This window comes from Pseudophryne corroboree, chromosome 1 (genome assembly GCF_028390025.1).
Source record: "Pseudophryne corroboree isolate aPseCor3 chromosome 1, aPseCor3.hap2, whole genome shotgun sequence".
In the NCBI taxonomy this organism is placed as follows: domain Eukaryota; kingdom Metazoa; phylum Chordata; class Amphibia; order Anura; family Myobatrachidae; genus Pseudophryne; species Pseudophryne corroboree.
In genome coordinates this window covers 769,929,787-769,956,463 of record NC_086444.1, presented here as the reverse complement: position 1 = coordinate 769,956,463, position 26,677 = coordinate 769,929,787, and the positions used below count along the sequence as shown (strand labels likewise).

At 42.9% G+C, this 26,677-nt stretch overlaps 1 protein-coding gene across 3 annotated transcripts in view; it reads left to right on the top strand.

Annotated features, from left to right (window-relative positions):
• UNC5C (unc-5 netrin receptor C) overlaps positions 1–26,677 on the top strand; it is a 537,583-nt gene that overhangs the window by 332,667 nt on the left and 178,239 nt on the right. For all 3 annotated transcript variants that reach the window (XM_063917546.1, XM_063917553.1, XM_063917539.1), the window contains one exon: positions 26,492–26,635. In XM_063917546.1, coding sequence (XP_063773616.1) covers positions 26,492–26,635 — 144 coding nt within the window. The remainder of the gene's footprint in view (positions 1–26,491; positions 26,636–26,677) is intronic.

The window sequence follows — 26,677 nt, the reverse complement described above, 5'->3', positions numbered from 1 at the left end:
CTCAATGTTCCTCACTGTTTCCCACTTCTGCAATGGGGATCAGCTGCCCTGCCCAAACCTCCATTTAATGAGTAGGTCATAGACAACTATGTGAAATGCTAGGCACAACAACTGACAACTGAGGATGTGATAAATAACTGAGGTTACATTGTCAGCTGTCGCAATGGGGGTGTCATGTTTCCCTTCTCGGGATCAGTTCAGCTAGAATGCTTGAGACTTGATGTTATTGTGCAGTTATTACCCTCACAACCAATGTACCTATTGTACAGGAAACAAATGCGCCTCAGTATCTATGGTTTTCTGTCTTTGCAGTGGTCTACCAGCCATCATTAACACAATGAAATTTCTTTCATTAAAAGTGTCTTTATAGAAAAAAAATCAATGCATTATTTCTCTGTTTACTTTTTTTTTTTTTCCAAACTCTTCCCAGCACCTGTAGCTAATGCTGTCACCCGCTAGACTCGGCTCAAGCCTTAGATCATTCTTTCATCATCACTGTGCACACTAGGTGACTGTACACGTGATATCTTCAAAAGAAAAACAAATGGCCCCTTGTAGAGCCACCCAGATGTAAGCCGGTAATGTCATTTCATCTGATAGCTGGGAAATTTTTGCAAAGCCTAACTTATTTATTTCATTTTATGCATTTGACTAGTTGCCAAATATATAAAAGACTTTTTATTTTATTTCATATACAAAAGCAACAGTTCGCTGTTAGACAATTAAAAGGAGACATAGCTTTACTACTTAAATGTAACCTATTTTCGTATATGCCAGCAATCCAATTTATCTTACCGCTTACTGTGCTGTTATAATTAATTATGCACTTCTGTGTACCACGTGCTGCACAGGCATAGCACAGGGGAGATAATGGTTGCCCACAATCCCTCCCCCAAGACTAAAGTCAGTGATTAAAATAAGAAGAGAAGCTGTTTCAAAGGCAATTTGCTTCGTAGGTTTTGCAGCGTAAAAGCAAAAGTTACTCACCCCCCCCATCCCAAAAGCAAAACAATGTCAGGAAAATTTCTATGAAAGGTTCAAATTTCCATGCCTGCTACTGTCTAAGACATCTGCCACAGGGGCGAGCAACTAGGAAAGGTAAAATTATTGTTTCACGAACAACAGCTGACCAGCACCTGGAGATCACAGTACCCAACTGATACATCTAAAGCAGGCCATCTCGCTAACCTATCTAACGATTGGAATGTGCATACACACTTAACAGTCGTTGGCCCGATGTGTCATGCCTGACGTCACAACTGAGCAGGCTTTTTTAATGTATATCTTCACAGCACAGCAGATGGATTGGGAGTACTGTAAATCAGATGTGGTTGGAGTTGCTATCACTGCTACTTCCTTGGAAGACAGACCTCTTCCTATTTCTGCACACAACCTGTTGGCCACCATCACAAATGCAGTGATCTCTTTTCCCAACTTATCTACCAAATTGCAGAAATGTTCCCATCTTTCAAATACCAGTTTAACCACCCTCTACTCTTAAAATCGTCTCCTGGTCTGCCAACTGGTGTGCACTGGGGAAATACATCCACACCACATCTTACATGAGGACCTTGTTCTCTCAGCAATGAATTTTGGGCATATTCTCAGATTAAACGTGGAGAATTAATTAATGAATTCTAATAACATATTGGGGCTTACTGCAGCACTCTCCTGTCTACATTCCTAAAAATTTATTTTCTGGTATCAACAGTATACTGTCTCTCTTTATTTGGAAGAATAAGTCAGCTAGGGTGGCCATCAAAACCTTGTACAAGTTTAAGGCATTTGGTGGTTTAGGCCTCCCCCATCTCAGGTTGTATTACATTGCCACAGAATTTGTTCACCTGTCTATCTGGGCCTGTGAGACTGTGAGTTCAACTTTGGTGGGGTTTTGGTCCGAGCAGTTGGGGTCCTCCCTTTCTCCTATGAAATTTCTGCTTTCTCGCTCCTCTGCTTCGAACAGCCCTATTGGTTTGGCGATATGCCCACACTCTATTCTACTGGTCTGACTTTGATGCTGATTCCCCTTTATGGTTTAACACTTTCTACCTTGAACTGCATCAAATCTCCTCAGATAATATTTGGGTGCTGAAAGGGGTTACTTTCCTGGGTCAGTTTTTTGGGGAAGGTTTTTTAAAGTAATTTTGACAGCTGCAGAGCGAATTTGAAATACCTAATATAGCCTTTTTGAGATATTTGGAACTGCGGCATAAGTTGCAGGCTCAGTTGTGGTGTATTCCTCTTGCTCTGTCACTTCCCCAGTTAAATTATTGTTTTGGAGTTTGGGCTCTAGGGGTTAAATGTCCACAGTTTATGCTACACTTAATGTCATACTCTTCTCAGGCCTCTTAAATGGGAGATGGATACTGTAGGTTCACTCTCTAATGAGCACTGGGTACAAATCCTGGGTTCTATTAAATATACCACTCCCTGTATTAGATACCAGCAACTGTTCCTTTTACTCTCCATGGGGTATATCGTACACCAGTATCTTTACAACAAGCTGGCCTGTGGTCTAATGCTGCTTGCCCAAAATGTGGAATGGAAGACTAAGGCTTTTGGCATCTGTTGTGGCTCAAAATTTGGGATGATATTCTATCTATGGCCTTCTCTCTTCTTCCATTATCACCTAGAATTTGTCTATTTGGTTAAGATTTAGAGGAGACACATTCCCTGGTGCTTTACCACTATACTGCCCTGGTGCTTTACCACTATACTGTATGCCTTTCCACCATGGCTATGGTTATTGTGGTCATATTGATTGGTCATTTTGTTCTACTGCTCAGGTTCCTATTCTTCCTCTCCATCCCTCTTAGAGCTTTTCTTTGCTATAAAGAAAACACCAGCACATGTTTTGTAATGGAGTTTAATATGAGTGTTGGCCCCAATATGATAATAATCCTTGATTCTTGTAGAATCCTCAGTCATGCCCCAGTCTTACCTCTTTATATGTTCAGACCCCCTCATGTCATTATATTGCCAGCGCAGACTCCCCCATGACCTTGCCTTACTTACCTTCACCGATGGTCCAGCCCTCACCGCTGTCCATCCATCACACACCAAACATGTCACTCCAGTTATACAAGTGCTTTGCTTCTCTACCTCCAGCCTGCCCCGCGGCCACCTCAAGTGAGTAATTCTTACACCCGTGGGGTGGACTGTAAGCAAAGGAATCCTAGACAGAAGCCTGATTTCTGGAGGTGGCAGGTCACATCTGGCCAGCGGGCAATAGTTTGTTCATCCCTGCTCTAGAACAGTGTTCCCCCTAAACTGAGCAATATGGAAAATTTACAAACTTGAAGATTTTTCCTTAGTATGTTACATCTTTAATACAGACACTTCTATATTACTCATTCGGCATCCATGCGGCAGGATCACATACTGATCCTGTTTGAAGAAACAGTGTTCTATATGTTATGTCAAGTTATTTTACATTGTAGTTCACATGTATTGTTCATATTTGTAGAGGCTTTGCTAATGTCCTGTAAATTTCTTATTACTTTTCAGGAAGGTTGGTTTCTATCATAGGATGTATACCTATGATTAATGTAATTGATCAGAGAAATACATGTTGGTGTTGTGTACATGACAGGAGCTGAACACATGACAGGAGCTGATTGGCTGGAGCACCATTTATCATATGCAACAAATGTTATCATTCGCAATGATTTTGATCACTTGTTGATAAATGAACCCCTATGTATGTTTCTTTCTGTTTGTACAGAGGTGTCAGGGCCACTATAGATTGTGCTTACTGTAATTGTTCTGAATTCAAAACTGTGTTGGTACTAAATCAGTAAACTGTTTTTGTAATTGGTATCACACTAGGCTACTGAAAAGCTGGAAGACAATTAGACTGGAGAGCCCTCTCCTATTACTTTGATTAAGACTTATGTGCTGCTGTTTAAGATATGTTACTTATTCTCTTAGTCAACATTGTAATTGTAGTGCTCATTAATACTGGGTGTCAAACTGAGAAGTATCTAAAATTGCCACATAGTCATAAAAATGTAGGTTAAATAGAAAAGTTCTAAAGTGTGCACAATATGTTAAAATGTCTGTCAGAATATATATCTACCTACAGTATCTATCTATCTATCTATCTATCTATCTATCTATCTATCTATCTATCTGTCTGTCTGTCTGTCTGTCTGTCTGTCTGTCTGTCTGTCTGTCTATCTATCTATCTATCTATCTATCTCTCTGTCTTTTTCCTGTCCCTTGTCCCTCCCCCCCCCTCTTTCCTCCTCCTCCCTTTCTCTATTCAGCCCTACCACCTCTGCTGTATACAGACTTGACCTCAGCAGTAGTGGGCAGAGAGAAGTGTTACAGGTGAGCCCTTGGGGCCACCCCTACCCTAGAAATTGCGAAGTGTGCGGCACTGTGCATACTATTGTATTAAAAATTTTGGAAGAGGGTGTGTGGCTACAACCCCCTGATTGGCCACGCCCCCTATCCCAAAGTACCAGGGCCTGTTGGAGCTCTTGATGGCTCTGGGTCCATCCCTGCATTCCATTCTTCTTCAGTATACTGATTTACATCTTTTGGCTGTAGATAAGCAGTGGTTGGCTGGCAACCTTAAGCCTTTGGGGTCAGTCACAAGCAAGTGGCCCGACTTTTCTTCCATCACATGCAACAGAAAAATGCGTATGGCACAAAGTGTTGAAGGTTTAGTTTGCCTGTTGTTGGTGTTAGTTAAATAGCTACTGAAATATGCAGCATGAAATATTGTAATGACTAATGTCCTTACACACACGACGATGTGCCGTCGGCTCCATAGCAGTGCATGTTAATATGGACGAGATAGTCCATATTGGCCTGCATGCATAAGCAACGGAGCACCCACGATGAACGAGCGCAGGGCCGCGTATCGTTCATCGTTGGTGCCTACACACTGAACGATATGAACAAGTTCTAGTTCATTAATGAACGAGAATGTTCATATCGTTCACTGTTATCTGCCAGTGTGTAGGGCCCATAAGAGTTATAAACAAATACAGGTATGTCCTCATACATCATTGCTGCAGTCACGCCAAACAACTCCTCTTGGCACGTCTGGTCACATGAGAATCTTCTAGCTTTGGGCGTCTTTTTGCAGAAAATGTGTCTTAGTTGCAATACAATGCGACTAGGATACAAGAGGAGACTGCCCTGATTAATTTGGAACTTGTATATCTGTGTGCGACTGAGTCTCTGAATCTGTGCACGAAGCGCTACAGTGTAGCTGCCGCAGCTTTTTCCCCAATACAAGTTCTTTTCTGCTTCATATACAGACTCAGTTACACACAATATACAAATGTTATATATCAAATTTATCAGCACAGTCTCCTCGTGCATCCTTGTCATTTTGCGTTGCAACTAAGAACATTTTCATTAAAACAAAGACATTTGACATTAGCAGATACACACGGGACCTGACGGCTCACTCATCCCAGGCATCTCGTGCTGTATGGCATTTTGAGGCTACATTATTTATTTATGAATTATTACCATTTATTTATATAGCACACAGATATTCAGCAGTGCTTTACAGAGAATATTTAGCCATTCACATCAGTCCCTGCCCCAGTGGATATTGTTATCCTGGCAGTGCAGCCTCATCACATCCTTAATGCCAGCAGCAGTAGCAGTAGCGCGTGACATTGTTATAGACCATTTACATGCTGTGACCAGCATGGCTACACCCCTAGCAGAAACTCCGCCCCCAAAACCCCACCACTTGACGCCACGCTTCTTGTGTGTGTTGGTCTCAGCAGGAAGGGATCTAAAAACAATCTAAGCAGCCGAGATCACACTCTGCATTCCTCCCGTCCACAATCTATGTGCATGCGCAACCCTCCAGTGTGGCTCCAATCTGCGGCATTGTACTGGCTTGGGGGTCACATGGCATCCTGAATCCCCCCCCCCCTTCCCTCCCCAGACCGCTACTGTGGATAAGGTTGTGATGCTGTTATTGGGTAATTTTCATGAGTGTCTGTATTTTCAGGTGGTACAGTATGTGATAACTACGTATGTGAAGATGAAATAACAGACATGTTTGGAGACTGTAGATGTGTGTTGTGCTGGAACTCTCTGGGAGTGACATCACTGACACTAGCGTTTTTTCTCTAAAGGTGGGTACACACTAGAAAGATATATCTGCAGATCAATTGATCTGCAGATATATCTATGGACGGATCGGGCAGTGTGCTGTGCATACACACTGCACGATCCGTCAGGGACTGACGTCATGAACTGGGTGGGCGTGTACACACGCCCGCCCAGTTCAGCTGTCAATCACCGCCGGCCGCCGCAGCATGTGTACGGGTGGTCGGCCGACCACCGTACACACACAGCAACGCGCCAATATATCGGCAGGTATATTGGCCGTCGGTTGTGCTGCGGGGCCGACGCGATACGTCTGTGAACGACAGAGTTCACAGACGTATCGGCCGTACACACTGGCCGACGGACCCGCGATATATCGGCCGTTCAAGAGAACGGCCGATATATCGGCCAGTGTGTACGGGCCTTAAGTGTACCACAGTAGCAAATGTATATTGTACTTTAGCCAAAAGAAAAGTCAACTTATATTTCATGCAGCAAGAAAACAAAATTATTCACATAACTAAAAAAAAAAAGATTCAGGTGATACATAGGAAATAAATATATGGATACAATGAGGAATGGACACTTTTGAAATTCAGTGTGGGTTAATAGATGTTGGCATTTATCATAGATGAGGTCTGCAGTGGCTCAAGCACAGCTCCTGGGTCCCGGCAGTCATGTGACCATCGTTTCCGGGTAACATCCAGCTTACTGATGACTATTTCTCTCCTACCCTAACCCTAGTCCCTAACCCTCCTGCCTGGAGCCTAACCCTAATGTTGACATTGTGTCAATTTGGACATTTCACATGTCGACATGCTAAATATGCAGACACATCACATGCCAACATTTTAACAATTTGACATCATAATGGTTAACATTGTGGTGTCGATATTATGAATGTCGACACTAATGACTACTTCCTGTGAGTACATATTGAGTACTGATACTTTGGGAGTGGCCCACTTCCAGACACTATCACATTCCCTTACACAGGAAGAGATTGCTGTTTCTGTACACTGTGACAAAACATAAATATAGTAATGTATTTGGTCATTACTAAGTACAGTTTTTGCAGTTTGCTCTGGGAATGTTCAATTATTTTGTATTGTATAAATTAATTGAAGTTTATCATAACAATTCTTTCTTAATGTAAATATAATATTTCTATATTCATCACATCAGGCTCGGCGCTGCACATGCACAGGTTGCTGCAACCGGCAAACGGCGCTACAGGCCGGAACAAGTTCTAGTTCATTAATGAACGAGAACGTTCATATCAATCACTGTTATCGGCCAGTGTGTAGGGCCCATAAGAGTTATAAACAAATACAGGTATGTCCTCATACATCATTGCTGCAGTCACGCCAAACAACTCCTCTTGGCACGTCTGGTCACATGAGAATCTTCTAGCTTTGGGCGTCTTTTTGCAGAAAATGTGTCTTAGTTGCAATACAATGCGACTAGGATACAAGAGGAGACTGCCCTGATTAATTTGGAACTTGTATATCTGTGTGCGACTGAGTCTCTGAATCTGTGCACGAAGCGCTACAGTGTAGCTGCGCAGCTATTTTCCCAATACAAGTTCTGTTCTGCTTCATATACAGACTCAGTTACACACAATATACAAATGTTATATATCAAATTTATCAGCACAGTCTCCTCGTGCATCCTAGTCATTTTGCGTTGCAACTAAGAACATTTTCATTAAAAAAAAAGACATTTGACATTAGCAGATACACACGGGACCTGACGGCTCACTCATGCCAGGCATCTCGTGCTGTATGGCGTATTGAGGCTACATTATTTATTTATGAATTATTACCATTTATTTATATAGTGCAGACATATTCCGCAGCACTTTACAGAGAATATTTTGCCCATTCACATCAGTCCCTGCCCCAGTGGAGCTTACAATCTATATTCTCTACCACACGTACACGCACACACATTCACACTAGATTTCATTTTTGTCGGGAGACAATTTACCTAGCAGTATATTGTTATCCTGGCAGTGCAGCCTCATCACATCCTTAATGCTAGCAGCAGTAGCAGTAGCGAGTGACATTGTTAAAGACCATTTACATGCTGTGACCAGCATGGCCACGCCCCTAGTAGAAACTCCGCCCCCAAACCCCCACCACTTGACGCCACGCTTCTTGTGTGTGTGGGTCTCAGCAGGAAGGGATCTAAAAACAATCTAAGCAGCCGGGATCACACTCTGCATTCCTCCCGTCCACAATCTATGTGCATGCGCAACCCTCCAGTGTGGCTCCAATCTGCGGCATTGTACTGGCATGGGGGTCACATGGCATCCTGAATCCCCCCCCCCCCTTCCCTCCCCAGACCGCTACTGTGGATAAGGTTGTGATGCTGTTATTGGGTAATTTTCATGAGTGTCTGTATTTTCAGGTGGTACAGTATGTGATAACTACGTATGTGAAGATGAAATAACAGACATGTTTGGAGACTGTAGATGTGTGTTGTGCTGGAACTCTCTGGGAGTGACATCACTGACACTAGCGGTTTTTCTCTAAGTGTACCACAGTAGCAAATGTATATTGTACTTTAGCCAAAAGAAAAGTCAACTTATATTTCATGCAGCAAGAAGACAAAATTATTCACATAACTAAAAAAAAAAAAGATTCGGGCGATATATAGGAAATTAATATATGGATACATTAAGGAATGGACACTTTTGAAGCTCAGTGTGGGTTAATAGATGTTGGAATTTATCATAGATGGGATATTAGAACAACACTTGACGGGAAAATGTTGTCATATTGCTATGAAGCAGCACTTACTTAAAATACTCAGCAAATGATATGAAGAAGTTGCTTCCATTGCATCTTTCATGTTCTGCTCTAGAAGGGCTGACATCTGTCACTCTTAGCTCATATCCTCTCTACCTAGCTTGGCTAACATGATGGAGTCAACTCAAGTCTCAGGGGCCGGGCTTGATAGTTAAATTTGATCAAATATTAAGTTTACTGTCTGACATAAGGATACAGCAGTTCCTAAACTAGTTAGCCACTGTATATTCAAAAATGAATACACTGCTGTCCAGTGTAGAATCACACATAGAGATAAATGCTATTTTCTAGAAGCATAAACAGTTTATTTCTGCAATAGTGTTATTGCTTTTGAATGACACCATATTTCTCAACATTCAGAAATATTATTTTATCGTAACCTATACTACATGCATCTGATCTCGTCCATTATCAAACTGCTAGGTTCAGTAGTGTAGCAATTTACCAAATAAAGCATACAGTACTTACTTGTTGTGAGAGGGTACGGGGGAGGGTTTTTATTTATTACAATTCGCATTCTTAAAGCGTCTGTTTTCTGGGAACATCCATATGTCCCTTAGGAACATATTTAAAGTGAAGCATCCTGTCTGAGTTACATATTATTCAGCTTTGCCAGATAGGGAGTGACAGAGCTAAGCTCTAAAACCTCAGGAGACACAAAGGGAAGAGCAGTGATTCACTGCAATTTTTTAATAAGTGGTCACCCTATATTGCCTCTGCTTTTCTGTCTCGCACTTCCCAAACTTTATCAAGGCAAAATTGTAGTAAGCCGAACACCTGATCCACAAAACTGTGCACCCAATACACCAAACACCTTACCAAATCCAGTCATCCATTCCCACAAAAGAAGGTTGTCCCAGTGGGTTAGGAGGTCCAGATCGGGCTTCGACATAAATGCAACAGAGATGCCTGATGCTGCAGAGGGCAAAATGGAGTCATGGCAAGCACTAGATCCTTCTGTGTGGCAAGCAGTGTAACATGCACCACTAAACAGAGTCCTCCGCACTTGTTTTTGGGACACAGGCTAGTGTGCCCTCAAACCCAAACCCAGGGTGGTTCATGATTGCAGCCAGCAGGTCGAGTCACCAAATTCCAGGTACATGCTCAGGGACCCTGTGGACAGTGGCAATCAGAAACGCTGAGCAGGTAATATTTTTTGTGATTAGCTACAGAACAACAGAGGTAGTATCAAGGAAAGGTCCTGGGGCTCCACCATGCAATCCACCCACAGAGATCAGAAGTGCTTATTCAGATGGAGTTGATGGATGGAGTTTGTTTTGTCAATTTAGCAGGATGGAGAAGAGTCCATGCTAGGGACAAAATTATTAATATACAGTATATAATAATATATAGGATATATTATTGATATCCTTTATTTAAATGGTGCCAGCAAGTGTCAGTACACGGAAAACTATTTTATTGATAAAAGGATAATGAAAACACAACCACGTGAGAATAGGGAGGAAAAAAGGCAACCAAACAGTGACACATCGCAAACTCATGAGAACAATAAAACAGACTAACTGGGGTGGGCAGTGAGAAAGGATCATTCATGGCAACCTTTAGTGGGATCGCAATGGGGACATGGCTAAGTGGCATGTGTGATTTCAGGAGAGTTTGGGTTGGGAGGAGGGAATTAATGGCTGAAAAAGGAGGATAAGCTATCACAGGGAGGGAGATTCTGGGAATGAAGATGGGATCTCTGTTTGTTAGCAAGAAAATAAGGCATTTTGTTTCCCCCAGCACCCTGAACGATAACAGTAACCAGATTTAAATCCCACACAATATTGGAATTCAGAGATCTCAGTTACTTATATTTGCGCAAATGTTTGAATAATCCCCAAAGCCGCGTCAAGGCTTCTCTGCATATCTGGGGTCCCTAGCGCTATATCTAGGTGCAGGGTGTGGCACCCCAAAAAATCAGCTTAAGCCAGAAAGCCCAGGGCAGCATACCAGTGAAAAAACTATAGTGTTAATAAATTAGGATTAGGAAGCCGAAGCTATAAAGGAAGTGATACAAAAATGAGATGTAATTAAAATGGAGAAATAGTGTTAAAGAAATTAGTAAGTGATAAATGTGAATAGAACAGGGACGTGCAGTCAGGGGAGGCAGGGGAGGCAGTGCCTCCCCTGTCATTAATGATTAAAATAATACAAAGAAGATACTTATGACACATATTCTGTCATAAGTATCTAAGTTATATTATTTTAATAATTTTAATACATTTAAATAGTTTAGGAGGCACTGATAACAGTGCCTCCCGTTGACAACAGGAATGGGGATAAGGCGGGGGGCGGGATCAAGCACAGGGCTGTAAAACAGCCCATTGAAAAAAGTGGAGAAAGCGGCACTTGTGTAAGTGCCTCGTTGACAGGGACAGATGTGATTGGACAGCGGATCCAGCGCTGGATCCGCTTGTCCAATCACTTACATGCGGCGGCATCTGTGATCACCTCTCTCTCCAGTCTCCACATTCCCCCCTGTCTCCGCGCTGCTGGTGGTGGATGCCCGGCGGTGCTGCCTGTGGTGGGTGCCTGACGGTGCTGCTGGTGGTGGGTGCCTGACGGAGGAGATCATCGCGCCGCTCAACTGCTGCTCCAGATCACCGCACGGGAAGTCACCGAGCGGCTGCTGCTGGGGTCAGGCACTGACCCCAGCAGCAGCCGCTCGGTGACTTCCTACGTTACCCCGCCGGCCAGAGCCTTGTGCAGCCGTGCGGTGATCTGACGCAGCAGTTCAGTGGTGCTGTGATCTTCTCCATTACCCCGCCGGGGGTCAGAGCCAAGTTATTCGGGTGGCGCACTCTCCCTTCCTCCTCTGCCCTCTCCCAAGCAGCAGGCTCCGCAGCAGCACCAGCGCTTCTGCATGGGGAACATGGACCCAGGTGAGGGGGAGGAGGTCGTAGAGTGAATGAAATTAATGTGGGCAAGGGGGCAGCTCACACCCATATCAGAAACCCTCATGGGTGACAGGGTTGCAGGCAGCTGCAATGGTGGATTCAGGGGGGTCGGGGTTTATGGGGGTGGACACCAAGGCACGTGCCCCCCCTCCCTGTTATTTTTAGGGCATTTTTATTTTAACTGTCATTCTTGTCTTGTTTCTGTAAAAGGTGGGTCTACCTGTCCTACTGTGTAAATGGAAGTTCTGCCTGCCGTAATGTGTAAAAAGGGACGCTGTCTGCCGTAATGTGTAAAAAAGGGGACGCTGTCTGCCGTAATGTGTAAAAAGGGGACGCTGTCTGCCGTAATGTGTAAGAAAGGGACGCTGTCTGCCGTTATGTGTAAAAAAGGGCTCTGTCTGCCATAATGTGTAAAAAGATGGACGCTGTCTGCCGTAATGTGTAAAAAGGGGACACTGTCTGCCGTAATGTGTAAAAAGGGGATGCTGTCTGCCATAATGTGTAAGAAGGGGGACGCTGTCTGCCGTAATGTGTAAAAAGGGGACGCTGTCTGCCATAATGTGTAAGAAGGGGGATGCTGTCTACCGTAATGTGTAAAAAGTGGGATGCTGTCCGCCGTAATGTGTAAAAAGGGGGACGCTGTCTTCCGTAATGTGTACAAAGGGGACGCTGTCTGCCGTAGTGTGTAAAAAGGGCACGCTGTCTGCCGTAATGTGTAAAAAGAGGGATGCTGTCTGCCGTAATGTGTAAAAAGGGGATGCTGTCTGCCATAAAGTGTAAAAAGGGAATGCTATCTGCCGTAATGTGTAAAAAGGGATGCTATCTGCCGTAATGTGTAAAAAGGGGGACGCTGTCTGCCATAATGTGTAAAAAGAGGATGCCGTCTGCCGTAATGTGTAAAAAGGGGAACGCTGTCTGCCGTAATGTGCAAAAAGGGGGACGCTGTCTGCCGTAATGTGTAAAAAGGGGATGCTGTCTGCCGTAATGTGCAAAAAGGGGGACGCTGTCTGCCGTAATGTGTAAAAAGGGGATACTGTCTGCCGTAATGTGTAAAAAGGGGGACGCTGTCTGCCGTAATGTGTAAAAAGGGGATGCTGTCTGCCGTAATGTGTAAAAAGGGGACGCTGTCTGCCGTAATGTGTAAAAAGGGGACGCTGTCTGCCGTAATGTGTAAAAAGAGGGACGCTGTCTGCCGTAATGTGTAAAAAGGGGACTCTACCTAGTTTAGTGTAGCTACTGTGCTGCATACTTTGAATAATGGAGACTACTGTGCACCGTAATATGAATTGGTATTAATCTGTTGTCACACCCCTATATTTTAGGCGCGCACTGGCCCTATTTTAAGTGAGGGGGGCACCGATGTTGTTTCTTGCACATAGCACTAAAATGTCTAGTTACGGTACTGGGATACATAGCCGTTGCAACGGAGCTCATGTCTTTGTCTCCCCCCACAGTCTCCCTCTCCTATTTGTGTCCTCTGACCCGGGCTGCCGACACCCAATTAAACCGTTGTAAAAAGTAAAAATGGAAGGGGAGAGGGATCACTGAGGGGCTGGAAGAAGGATGTCAGCTGCTGCATGTGCGGGGATGTTGGTTCCGCATAGTCCCAGAAACATTTTATGACCAGTTGCTTTGAGCTGCAGCTGGTACTCAGGGGCAGATGTATTAACATGGAGAAGGCATAAGGAAGTAAAGATAAACCAGTGATATGTGCAAGGTGATAAAGGCACCAGCCAATCAGCTCCAATATGTAAATTAACAGTTAGTATCTGATTGGCTGGTGCCTTTATCACCTTGCACATATCACTGGTTTATCACTTCCTTATGCCTTCTCCAGGTTAATACATCCGCCCCTCCGCTACTCATGTAACGCAACAGCTCCTCCGCCTCTGGTCTCCCCCTCAGGCGAGGCAGCATTTTTATCCCATTCATAATGCAGGAGGGGTTGGGCCAGATTGTGGTTTAAGGGGCCCCCTTGCACTCCATCTCCATCAATACCATTGACAACCAACGGCCCCCAACCCCACCAATAAAACTTACAATCCCCCCAACCCTACCAATAAGATTGGCAAATCCCCTTATTTGCTTCAGTGTGGGGGACTCCAGTATGTGAAGGCTCCTGGGAGCCCACTTTATCCACCCCCTATCCTATAATCTGGCCCAGAGGATGGGGCTTCACTTGGTGCCTCCCCAGCTATTGACCTCACCGCACGTCACTGGAATAGAATGTAAAGGTATGCCACACTAAAGCCATCCAGCTCAGCCAGTCCAGAGGCACCACACCCCACACCTCCATTACCCCAATCTGGGTCTCTGTTTGTTATCCAAATTCTTGACATCTTCTGTTGGAATCTCGGAACATAACTGAATTAATTCTAGCTGATTAATATGACTGGAAAACATTCTTTCGGAGTGAAAAATTGATGTTTGCAGATAAACTATATGTAAACCTTTGTTTAAATTTGCATGCCATAATACAAGTTTTCACCAGAGCTCTAGTCTTTAATGAATCCCTCCTATCTGACTTCAGCCGAATTCACTCCCTGTTTTAGGCTGGCCTTTCCATATTTTTTGCAAAGTATACCTTGACAGGTATACATTTAACACTAATGATAGGTGTACAGGTGTTGATATTGCAGAGTTATATCATACCTCCCAACTGTCCCGATTTCAGCGGGACAGCCCCGCTATTCGAACACTGTCCCGCTGTCCCTCCCGCAGGTCGCAGTGTCCTGCTGGCGTGGCAGCAGTTGGGGAGGCTTTGATCACCCGCCGCTCTGCTCTGCAAAGTGCAAGTGATCTCAATAGATGCTGTACGCATGGCATCTATTCAATGCTGGGAGGGGAGCATGGGGCTGCCCAGATGTTTGGAGAGCACTGGGCATGCCCCCAAAATGCCAAAAAACAGGTCCATGATGTGCAGCCCCGCCCACTTGACTGATGCCATGCCCTCCCATATTAAGCCACAACCCTTTTTGGGTCGCATGCGGCTATGCCGCACGGGCGTCCCAATACTGTGCCCGGAAAAGTTGGGAGGAATAGATATATACTGTAAGCACACACCAGTGGAGACTCAAACTATCAACAGCCCAGTAACTTAACCAGTGGTGTTGGCTTATTGATAGATAGCAGGTACAGCGATACCCACTGGTACATGTACACTGATGTTGGAGCAAACAGGTAGCTGTGCAGGGATGCTGAAACAGCATTGTGGTAGTTGTTAACTAGGTCTCTTATGGGATCTAAGTAGGAGATGTCTGTCTCCCACCATGTCACTACATAGTCTTATAAAGTAAAGAAATAAGATGACCCCTGCACATTCTCATTAGTGATCTTGGCAGCCATCTTGGAATAGGGCATGAGGCCTCACTGGAGGATTGGAAGACTAGAGTCTGTGAAGTAGCACACTTCTTTCAATATACATTCCCACCAAGTTCTGTGTGATTGTACTTCTGTCAACCTCTCCCTGTCACTATGGGCCTCTCACTGCTACCCACTGCTTCTCCCTGTCATCAGGGCCGTCTTTCCATATGGGCTCAATGGGCTCTTGCCCAAGGGCCCCAGGAGTAAAATGGTCCTAGACTGATAGCTCAGTGTCCCCTCTTTCCAGGGGTACCAGATTTTTTTAAATCGGCCTGGGGGAACCAGAGATATCCGACTTCAAAGCAGCAGCCCCCATCCGAGCATGTTAATTGTTCTTCCCAGCCAGATATCTCGGGTTCTGTCTGACTTTGAATTTTTCTAATGGTATACTCCAAAGGCTGGGACACTCCCCTTTTGGTGGACACTGGCAGCTTGTCTCTACTAAGCTTTCCAGGAGCTGATCCCTGCTCCAGCTCCACACGCCTGGTATGCAGTTTTATATTTTTGTTGGTGGATTGCTCTGGTTCCTGAACTCTGATCCCCTAGTCCCCAGTACCTCCTGAAAGGTGGAATTCTCTAGTTTGTTTTATCCCATTAAAGCTAAGAAATCTATTTCCAGGAACTGGAGATATCTGCAGTAAAGCAAACTGCCCTCCCACTGGAAAATTGTGAATATTAAGCCCATTCCACTATCCACCCCTCCCCTGCATATTAAACATCCCCTACCACCCTGAAAGTCATGTACCGGGGCCCTTTCATTCAGCCCAATGTCCCCTTCTACAGTTTAGTGCTTTCCCTTCAGCCTCATCTCCTACCATCTGTGCAGTAAAGGAGTAATTAGCAGAGATTATTTCTCCAGGTCCTACATGCTCAGTGGAAGATAGAACCCCCCTACCCCCCTGCGGCACATCAAAGCTGCCATTGACAGCACCCCCCACCCCTACAGCTGGAGGATGGGTAGGGGCCCCAGTGCATTGCTGTGCCCAGGGGCCTACACTGCTGTTAAGATGGCTTTGCCTGTCATCCTCTGCCTCTCCCTGTCACCCACTGGCATGTGGCATATTATGAACTTGGGGGGGTCAGAGGGGAGGTGTCCAAAATATATTTTTGCACCTGGACACACAAGTTCCGCCATTGCATGTCAGAATGTACAGAACTGCTTCTCTACTACCATAAGGAGAAATATGTACAACCAGGCTCAGCTCAGCTCTCCAACTACTTTCATGAAAGACCCAGATGAGCAGCATGGCAGCATATCACACAAAACCTAATCTTTATATGCAGGCTGTCACTCCTTGTCAGAACTGCTGCGTAATCAATATACACCTCCTTCCTGCCAATGTGCAAGTTACATAAGCACAGTATAAACAAAATTGAGTTGTTAGTGATATTTTTTGTGAGAAAAAAATAAGGTAATGTTAGTGCGAGTCCCATCTTTGGAGCACAGTAGGAGAATAGATGTTGTTAATATCTATGTGATGCTTTGATCTGAAGTAAAATAGATTTAAATTACCTCTTATATAACCAGTTGTCATAGTTGTTGTCAGTTACTGTACCTGAAACAATACATGCAATTGCTGGAAAAGAGGTAAGCCCTAATATGCACCGTGACAAAACCTGAAGCCCTTGTCAGAATGATATTTAATTTCACAGTATCCTTGGCAATAGAGGTTTCAAAAGTGATTTTGTATGTGCCAGGGTGTTTGGCAGGGGTGGTATTCATGTGACCGCCGGTCAGCTGACCGACAGTCACATGACCTCCTCCGCTAGCCCGACGGCTCACTTTCCCGATGGTCGGCATGCCGACCAACAGGGACTATTTCCACTCGTGGGTGTCCACGACACCCATAGAGTGGGAATAGAACCTGTGGCGACCGCAGGTCGCCACCGAGCCCGCAAGGGGCTTGCTGCACTCGCCCCTCCCCTCCGGGATCCCGGCGTCGGTATGCTGCCGGGATCCCGGCGTCGGTAAGCTGACCGGCGGCCAGGAGACCGCCGGTCAGCCATACTACACCCTTTGGCAGAATGTTGTGCAGGTCTTAAATATCAAGTGTAAATAAAAACATAATAGAAATTCTACTTAGTATCAAGGTCCAAACACATAAGTTCAATTGATTCTGGTAAAGGCCCTGTGAAAAAAAGACTATGCTCCATTTCTCCTAATGCGAGGTGGTAGGAGGCGGGGCAGGGGAAACATGTCTGCAGATTTGCCCGGCAGCCTAAGAAAATGTCAAGCTAGTGACAAAATGTTAAAGTGCTGCAAAGTTTATTTTTCTTAGTATTAGTTATTCATAGTCTCTGTGTGGTCATGTAATTACACTTCGTGTACAGATGGCTGAAGTAGAGGAGGTTTTTAGTTTTTTTCCCACGATCTCCACCCCTTATATAGTAAGTGCTGAAGAACCATTACACCTTGTGCTTGCACATTGAGATTCATCTTCAGCTTCTAACTGCCTCAAAAGTGCTTCAATTTTGCATGAGCAGTAATCTGGAGAGTGGGAAGCATTACTGAGTGCTGACAGCCCAGATCATTAGAGAGAGCATGTAAATCCTCTGAACCGTATATAAAAAGTGCACAGATTTTCTTTGTGAGATGGGCAGCACAGTTTTAATGCAAAACTGAAACCTCTGGCAGCTATTATTCAGCCTATTATTTTTTATTTTCTCATGTGTGTGTACGAAAATCACACCAGCCAAAGTGCTGAAAAAGTATTTTAATTTGAGCCTTTTAAATTAGTGTGAATTCTAGTGGCTTACACAGTGGTATTAAAATCTAGCTAATGGCCTGGTGTGAACCGTTTAAAGACAAAGCTCTCCCATAGAAGTGTATCACAATTGAAAAATGTATGACTTTGTTTAATTGGTGGCACCACACAATATAAATATAAAATATGTAGGGGAAAGCCAAAATGCTATACAATAAAATATGTTATTTCTATGTATTTAGCAATATACACTAATATAACTCTTCAATTCTTGTATCTTATGATAGTGTGCCAGATGTGATATAAGTGTTAAATAACAATGCATGGTATGGTATCGTATATGCTGTAAAGAATTAAACAATGCCTCATTTACTTGCCGACCACCCACCATTTAAATGATAAATGATAGAAAGCCTCTGGCACAAATGTTACTGTTTTTCAATGGCAGGCGGTGCTAAAACTGTAAAGGCTACAAAAGCACAATTTTAAAAACATATTTTTTTCCTATCTTTAACTAGATAACATAATATTGTAACACCAGTCTGGACTATTTGTCCTTGTTTTTTGTTTTAGCTTAAATGTAATTGTATTGGATCAATAGAAATACTTTTTTTTGTTGGGTGGGGGGGAGGGGGAGGGCAGTAAACATGGGGAAAAACCTGCAACCATTGCAACTTGAGAATTATGAAAGATGAGTGAGTGAAGGGACTTGGGGAGGTAGTACAGGTTAGGTCTCCATATCCAAGATGCTTGGTACCAGGAGCAGAGGCAGAACTCTGGGAGGCAACGGAGTCATCTGCCGCCGGGCTCCTACTCTGAAGGGGGGCACCTCTCCTCCCATTCTATGACACCATTGAATTAAGTTAATTGAGAGCTGTCACTGTCTTTTCAGTGGCCGACTTCCTCACTGGTCCCTGCACCTTACAAATCACACCCTCTTTATTATACTGAATATACACATTTTACAAGTATCACACCCAGGATTAGAAACCACAACATATTACACTGGAAGCAGACACCTTACTGATGAAGCTATTTGCTCCTGTATAGGAAATATGAGAATTTTAACTATATGAAGATACTTCTCTGACAATTACACGTAACTTCATATAGTTAGAATTCTCATGCTTCCTCTACAGGAGCAAATAACTCCATCAGTAAAGTGTCTGCTATTAGTGTAACAGGTCATTGGTTCTAATCCAGAGTATGACTGCTAAGAAATGTGTGATTTAAAATAAAAGACAGTTAAATGTATAAATACAGTATATAAAAATTTTTCAGAACACTCCATAAACACACACACACGCACACATATACGCACACATGCATACATATATTTATCTTAATATAGGAAATAGGGGGGCACCAATATTTATCTTGCCTCCGGGCAACAGTGACGAACTTACGCCACTGACCAGGAGTACTTATTTTTTCGTATTTTTGAATATACATTATGCATACTTCTGTATAAGTAGATATCTTGGGGATGGGACCCAAGTCTAAACAAAAAATGCTTTTATGTTTCACATACACCTTATACACATAGTCAGTATTTTTCATAATTACGTGCCTGTAACAAGGTTTTGTGTACATTGAACCATCAGAAAACAAAGGATTCGTTATCTCAGTCATGCTCAATAAATTCCATATTTTGGTAGATTCTGTTTTTCAGAATATTTCAGAGTTTTGGATATGGAAGACTCAACCAACCTGTAATAGGCATTTACAAGCCATGGACCAGCACTGTTTTTATATTTGAGAACTGTAAGTGTACGCAAAGCGCTTTTCTGTGTACACCTGTATAAAAGGCAGTACAGATGGAGCAATGCTAGTCGTGGCTCTGTCTGTGACTAGGGTGCGCCTAGCGTCAAGAGTGTCTCTGGCAGGTCGGGCGCGCATGCCCGCAACAGAGACTAACCCATTCACTTGAATGGAGAGCGTCTCTGCTTGTGCGCCTGGAAGGAGATGCTCAGATTGTGTGTGTTTCTGTGCACTCCTGGCGTGACTAGGCAGATGAATCGCCTAGTCATGCCGGGAATGCACACCTGCGATGGAGCCGCCTCAGATGAGCGTGGCTCCATCTGTATCTATATTTGTGGTTCTGCATATATTGTGCCTTGAAAATTAAATCAACTGTTGTTATTATTATTATTATCCTTTATTTATATTGCGCCACAACGGTTCCGCAGTGCCCAATTACAGAGTACATAAATGAAAAATCCAAACGGGACAATAGGGACTTACAGTTGAAGACTATATAGGGTACATAAACATAGCTGATCAGCAGATGACACTGGAATAAGTATCAGGGTGGCAGAAACCATGGGATTAGATGCCGTTGAGGATGTTTAAGTAAAAAGAAGGATAAGCACATGAAGGTTGAGGGCCTTGCTCTTGAGAGCTTACATTATTAAAGGGGGGGGGGGGGGGCAGACAGACAGGGGTGGCACAGATTGGGTAGACAGTGAGCGTGGAACATAGGGTTATGCTAGCCATACATCAGACCAACTTTTCTCCAACTCTCCAAACTTCCAACCGTCCAACTTGTCTGTCCAACTAAAACAGTGCTCCACACATCTAACCAACTTTTCATCAGACCAGCCGACATACCAACTTCTCTCCAACTTGTGATGTCGCCAAAGTAGGCGGACAGTGTCTTTGTGAACATTGGTATGCTGCAATACCCCTATGCACCTGTTCCATCCCCTGTACACATACCCCTATGCACCTGCCTTATCACTTGTACACAGGGCACAGGCGGTTGCAGCATGTCTTGCGGGTGCCGGAAGGGGATGACTCTGTGGATTTGGGGTGCCAGGATGCAGGAGCACTGGAGTGGGGGCTTACTGCCCCCAGTGTGTTAGGGACAATAGCTGACCACCTATCCTCATGTCTCTCTCTTTCCCACACCCCCACGTCTCTCGCTCTCCCACGTCTCGCTTTCCCGCACTTCTCTCATTCCCCCACATCTCACTCTCCATCATGTCTTTCGCTCTCTCACACCCCCATGTCTCTCACTCTCTCACAGCCTCACATATCTTAACTGCGTGAGGGACAATAGCTGACCACCTAACAATGTGTGTGTGTTAGAGGGTAATGGCAGGGCCCGTGGGTGCCATGGTAGAATCGTGGTGAGGGATGCAATAGTTCTGGAGGGGGGCTTACTGCCCACATGTTGCCAAGCATGGGGTGTGGGTGTCACAGGTGCAGCAACAGAGGTGAATTGGGGTGCAGGGATGCAGGAGCACTGGAGTGGGGCATTTACTTAAAACCCAAATATTAAGAGGGTGAGGGGCAATAGCTGACCACATAACAAGTCTGTGGTGGGGGGGGGGGACAATGCTGCAGGAGGGGTGAATCAGAATGCAGGAATAAATAACAGCTTATATTTGCACCTACCTCCTTGTCCGACAGGCTGGAGTCCGCTATGCTACTGGAGCAGTGTGTATGTGCTGCACAGCTCCATATGTGCCCTGCGACTGGAGCTTGCTGTGGGTAGGCAGCGGTGAGCTGGTCGGTCACTGCGGCCGTGAAGGCAGCGTTAACTGTAGCCGATGCGGGATGAAGGCTGGCGATGGTGAGGGGTAAGGTCCCTGCGGCGTTGAAGGTGGCGGTAACTGAGGCGGTGCGGGATAGAGACTGGTGACGGTGAGGTGGCCGGTCCCTGCGGCGGTGAGGTGTTGATCCCTGCCGGCGGAGCGGGATGGAGGTGGAGAGGGTAGTCTGCTGTTCCAGAGAGTCAAACCTGATTTATATCTTAAATTAGTCATAAAAGTGAGAAGACATCAGTACTCTGTACTGTCTTTTTTTTATACAAGTTACTTTTCTGTGGGGGTTTTTTTTAACATTGGTCTGAATTCACACAAAATAGAAGCTTTCTCTCAGCAGTGCATCCATTTATTACTAAATGGCTGTGGTCCAGTTCATGCCTTTTCCACCACAAGTTCATTTAATCAAGTATAATATTAGGTGATTCATGCTTAGTTTACAAAGGAATATTTGTATTAATACTACTATTCCCAGATGTTTGCTGAGTTTTGCACCCCAGCAGAGGCCACCAGCTTAAGGTGACCAGCAAACAGGGAAGAGTGCTAACGCAACTGCTTGACAATCAAAGCGCCTCCATACAGTACTCAATGTATGTAAGCTATCTTCATTTACAGTCCAAACAACATTCTGGTGGATTGGATGTTTGGAACCAAACAGCATGATCCAGACCATTTTTTATCCATATTCAGGTTATGAACGATCATTGTTCAATAGTATACACTGAACGACAAGCTCATCTGGTTTGCATGGGTATTTCTTAGTTTTTTTTTGTCCAACTTTAGCCCAGAAATTCACACCCGTACACCTAAAAGTATATGCACTAGCACTAAATGATGCACATGACATCACAAAAAAAGCATTTTGCACAATGGTAAATGAGCTTTACTGTAGAGATGTGCGGATTCAAATTTACTCTATTCTTAACGCCAGAATTAATACGAGTTTGGAATCGGATCTATCCGGCTTTTTGTTATTGGCTATCCAAAACACGTGACATCCGAGAGCCAATAAGATAGTGTTTTGAAATCCGGGTTAATCTGGATAAATCCGAACTTGTACATCTCTACTTTACTGTATTGGACATGTCAGTTTATATTGGGCATTGTAATACCGATGATCAGTCATTGGACTTTGTGATGAGTATAGAAGGCTTGTATCCCACACAGGAGCTATATTATATACTGTATACCGTTGTAAGCTGTTTTGTGGAGGCATATGTGGCATATGTTAAACTCTTTTGTTTTTATACTGATTTACAGTGGCAATAAACCTTTACTCTGTCTTAAAAAAATACTTTTAAGCTTTTAACCATGTTAGTTTATTATGACGATGGTTTATGAGGGATCACGACCCACTTTAATAATCACATAAAATGCCTTTGCTATTATGTACAGGCAGTTATACTGTTGTACATTGGGTCAGTATAAGAAAATAATATATAGAGAAACTAGTTAGATACCAACTGTACTAATTGTGTTAAGAAATGCAAATGCTCATGTCATTGTAGAAAAAAAATACACTTAATATTATTTTTTGTAGAATACATATAAAAGGCAGCTGACTGTGTCCTGACTCCAAACACAGCTTCATTTTGGCTATTTAGCTAATCTACTATTCCTGCCTGTGGGTTGTTGATTTTGGTCTATAAAATTAATTTTCTTCACAAATGTGCCATATATTTTCAAGTGCATCAGGAGCATGTCACAGTGCTAACAGTAAATATTATCTTCTGTACAAAATAATTAAAAAAGCTACAGCCTTTCCAGGACCTTGAAATTCGGAGATAAGCTTTAATTTTTCCGTCTTCCATCTTAATGACCTGCACTTTCATATAGTGACATTACCAACAGCTCAGACGATTATCCTACCTTGCCAAGTGTTCAGAAAAATGTTTTGCTTAACCTTGAAAATACATTCTCTAGTATTCAATGAGATTCAAAGGGTATACTCATCTGAACTTTCCAGGAATAAGCTGAGACTTCATATTGCATATTTCTCTATTAATGGTATATGATGGAGTCCATTAAAATATAATTTTTAGCATTAAATGTGAGGAAAGACGTTCACAAATTATAAGCTATTTACAAATTAAGTGGTTCCAAAATTAAAAATTCTTCATTAGTGTATCTTGAGTTCTTGGGTTTGATTCAGACCATGGCCCTAACTGTGTGGAGTTTGTATATTCTCCCCTTGCTTGTGTGGGTTTCATCCGGGTTCTCTGCTTTCCTCCCACAATCCCTAAGTATACTTATAGGCTAATTGTCTCCCAACAAAAAAATGAACCCTAGTGTGTAATTGTGTGCATGTACATGTGTTTAGTGCAGAGTAGATGGGCCAAGTGGTTCTTATCTGCCGTCATACGTTTCTATGTTTTTATGACTCATTTTTTAGCCATGTCCCTCTTTATAAGTGAGAGAAAAAAGATGCTGTATTAATTTAGCCGCAAAATGGTCGCTTCCACTGAGTGTAGGCAACATGTATACTATATAATTTACAAATTGTATTAAATAACATTTTATCATACTTTGACCACTGCATAGTATTTATATGTTTTTAAGTATATAAAGATATGGTATAGCAAACTTGCTAATAAATTATTTTTAATATAAATGAGCAGTTAATAATATAGTTTATGGTATGCATAAAATGTGACCATTGTTAATATTTGTACAACTATTATAGTTGCTGCCAAATAGATTGTATAGCTGCTGCCAAATAGGTTGTTTCTTCAGAAATAAGTACAACTTTTTACTATAAAATGAATCAAACAGTATCACTACTGTAAACACACCAAAGGCACAGCAATAAATAACAATGGGGGTAATTCTGAGTTGATCGCAGCAGAAACTTTGTTAGCAGTTGGGCAAAACCATGTGCACTGCAGGGGAGGCAGATATAATATGTGCAGAGAGAGTTAGATTTGGGTGGGTTATATTGTTTCTGTGCAGGGTAAATACTGTCTGCTTTATTTTTACACTGCAATTTAGATTGCAGATTGAACACACCCCACCCAAATCTAACTCTCTCTGCACATGTTATATCTGCCTCCCCTGCAGTGCACATGGTTTTGCCCAACTGCTAACAAACTTGCTGCTGCGATCAACTCAGAATTACCCCCAATGTACGGTACGGGACACAATACTGTACGTATATATTAGTTTTGCTCAGCAACATTCCCAAAATATGTTTTCTAACAGCATGCTGATAGAAAACAAAAGGTTGGCATAACAGACACTGTGACCGCGACACAGATTTATAGAACACAAGTGTCTATCTTTTTTCTAGCGACACTTTTTGCGTTTTCTATTTTTATGTAAATGTCTGATGCAAGGTGACTGTGCATTCGACTGCTACTAATGTAACTCTGATATTTAAGTACCTCAACTCCCAAACCACCAAACTGCTTTGAACTTGCTTGTTACCCTCATTATTAAAACATTCCCATAGCATGCTGGAGAAGCTTGTTTCTCAGTCTTGCTGTTAGAGAGGTTGGCAGGTTAAACACACATGCTCTCTGAATTTATATTTGTGTTATCAACAATTTTTTCCTACTTTCCCTTATCTTCACATATTACAACAAATAGCCTATAATGTTTCTTGAGGGAAGCGCGGAGGGACCCTATTTTCTTTTTAATTTTCTTATTTTCTTCAGGTCCTTTTAATAACTGACTCTAATTGCTCATGATTATATTATTATATTATTTATTTGTTCAGGCATAGCTTGTTATTTGCAGATAAACTGTAATGGGTAATTATGCAAGGAGGCGATAGGTGGAACACATCTCATTAAAATGAGTTCCCACCAGAAATCTCACAGATATTACATGCTTGGCTGAATCGTTGTTATGTTTTGAAGCACACTTTAGATATAAACAGCATGCGATATGAACAGTATGCAACTGTGCACAAACTGCAATTAATCGTCTGTACTGTGAATAGGAGCTCTCTGTGAGGCTAAAGAGAAATGAAAGGGCTGCCTTGGCTTTTGATGGCTGCTAGGACTTGATGCGTCACAAGTCGGAACATTCATAGCATGAATACCTCTTTAGGTTTGTGTAGCTCTAGCCTTAGGTTATATGACGCAGAATTCCAAAAAACTGTGAAAGAGGCCTTTCATCCATTGTTAATATGCCTCTTTCTGTTATGTTTTCATTTAATTTTTTTTTAATCAAATATTTGATCAACAGACTCAACATGTTGTGTATAATGAGGTTATATTAACACCCCACAATTTACATATACAGGTTGAGTATCCCATATCCAAATATTCCGAAATACGGAATATTCCGAAATACGGACTTTTTTGAGTGAGACTGAGATAGTGAAACCTTTGTTTTCTGATGGCTCAATGTACACAAACTTTGTTTAATACACAAAGCTATTACAAATATTGTATTAAATGACCTTCAGGCTGAGTGTATAAGGTGTATATGAAACATTAATGAATTGTGTGAATGTAGATACACTTTGTTCAATGCACAAAGTTACAAAAAATATTGGCTAAAATTACCTTCCGGCTGTGTGTATAAGGTGTATATGTAACATAAATGCATTCTGTGCTTAGACTTAGGTCCCATCACCATGATATCTCATTATGGCATGCAATTATTCCAAAATACGGAAAAATCCGATATCCAAAATACCTCTGGTCCCAAGCATTTTGGATAAGGGATACTCAACCTGTATCTCCTTTGCTGATACTTTTAAGAGCTCATTGATAGGAAATAAATACAAACATACTGGTCTAGTGATGTTTTATTGCTTCAGGTCACTGAAAACACTACTTTTTCCAACATTATGTTTATACAAGCTTCCTTTCATTTATTTTAAAGCCAACTCCAATCATAAGCCCTCCATTGATAAACACCTTCCTTTCAGTAAAACACAGCTCGTTCAGTAACTTTGAGCTTGGATAATCATTGAGGATGAATAATAGGCAGTAATGGATAGATCCCAAATTATGGGAGCTCTGGGCTTATGACCACTGCGGTTCTACTACTTTGGGGGAGACTGGGATGAGTAATTATAGTATATAGTTGTATTGTTTATAATTCTCCTGTACTGTGCTTTGCAGGTCTCATTGTCCGAGAAGTGAGTATTGAGATTTCCCGACAACAGGTAGAGGAGCTGTTTGGACTGGAAGACTACTGGTGCCAGTGTGTTGCCTGGAGCTCCGCAGGAACTACCAAAAGCAGAAGGGCCTATGTTAGGATAGCATGTGAGTATTTTTTTAACACTTCCATTTTCTTCTTAATCTGGT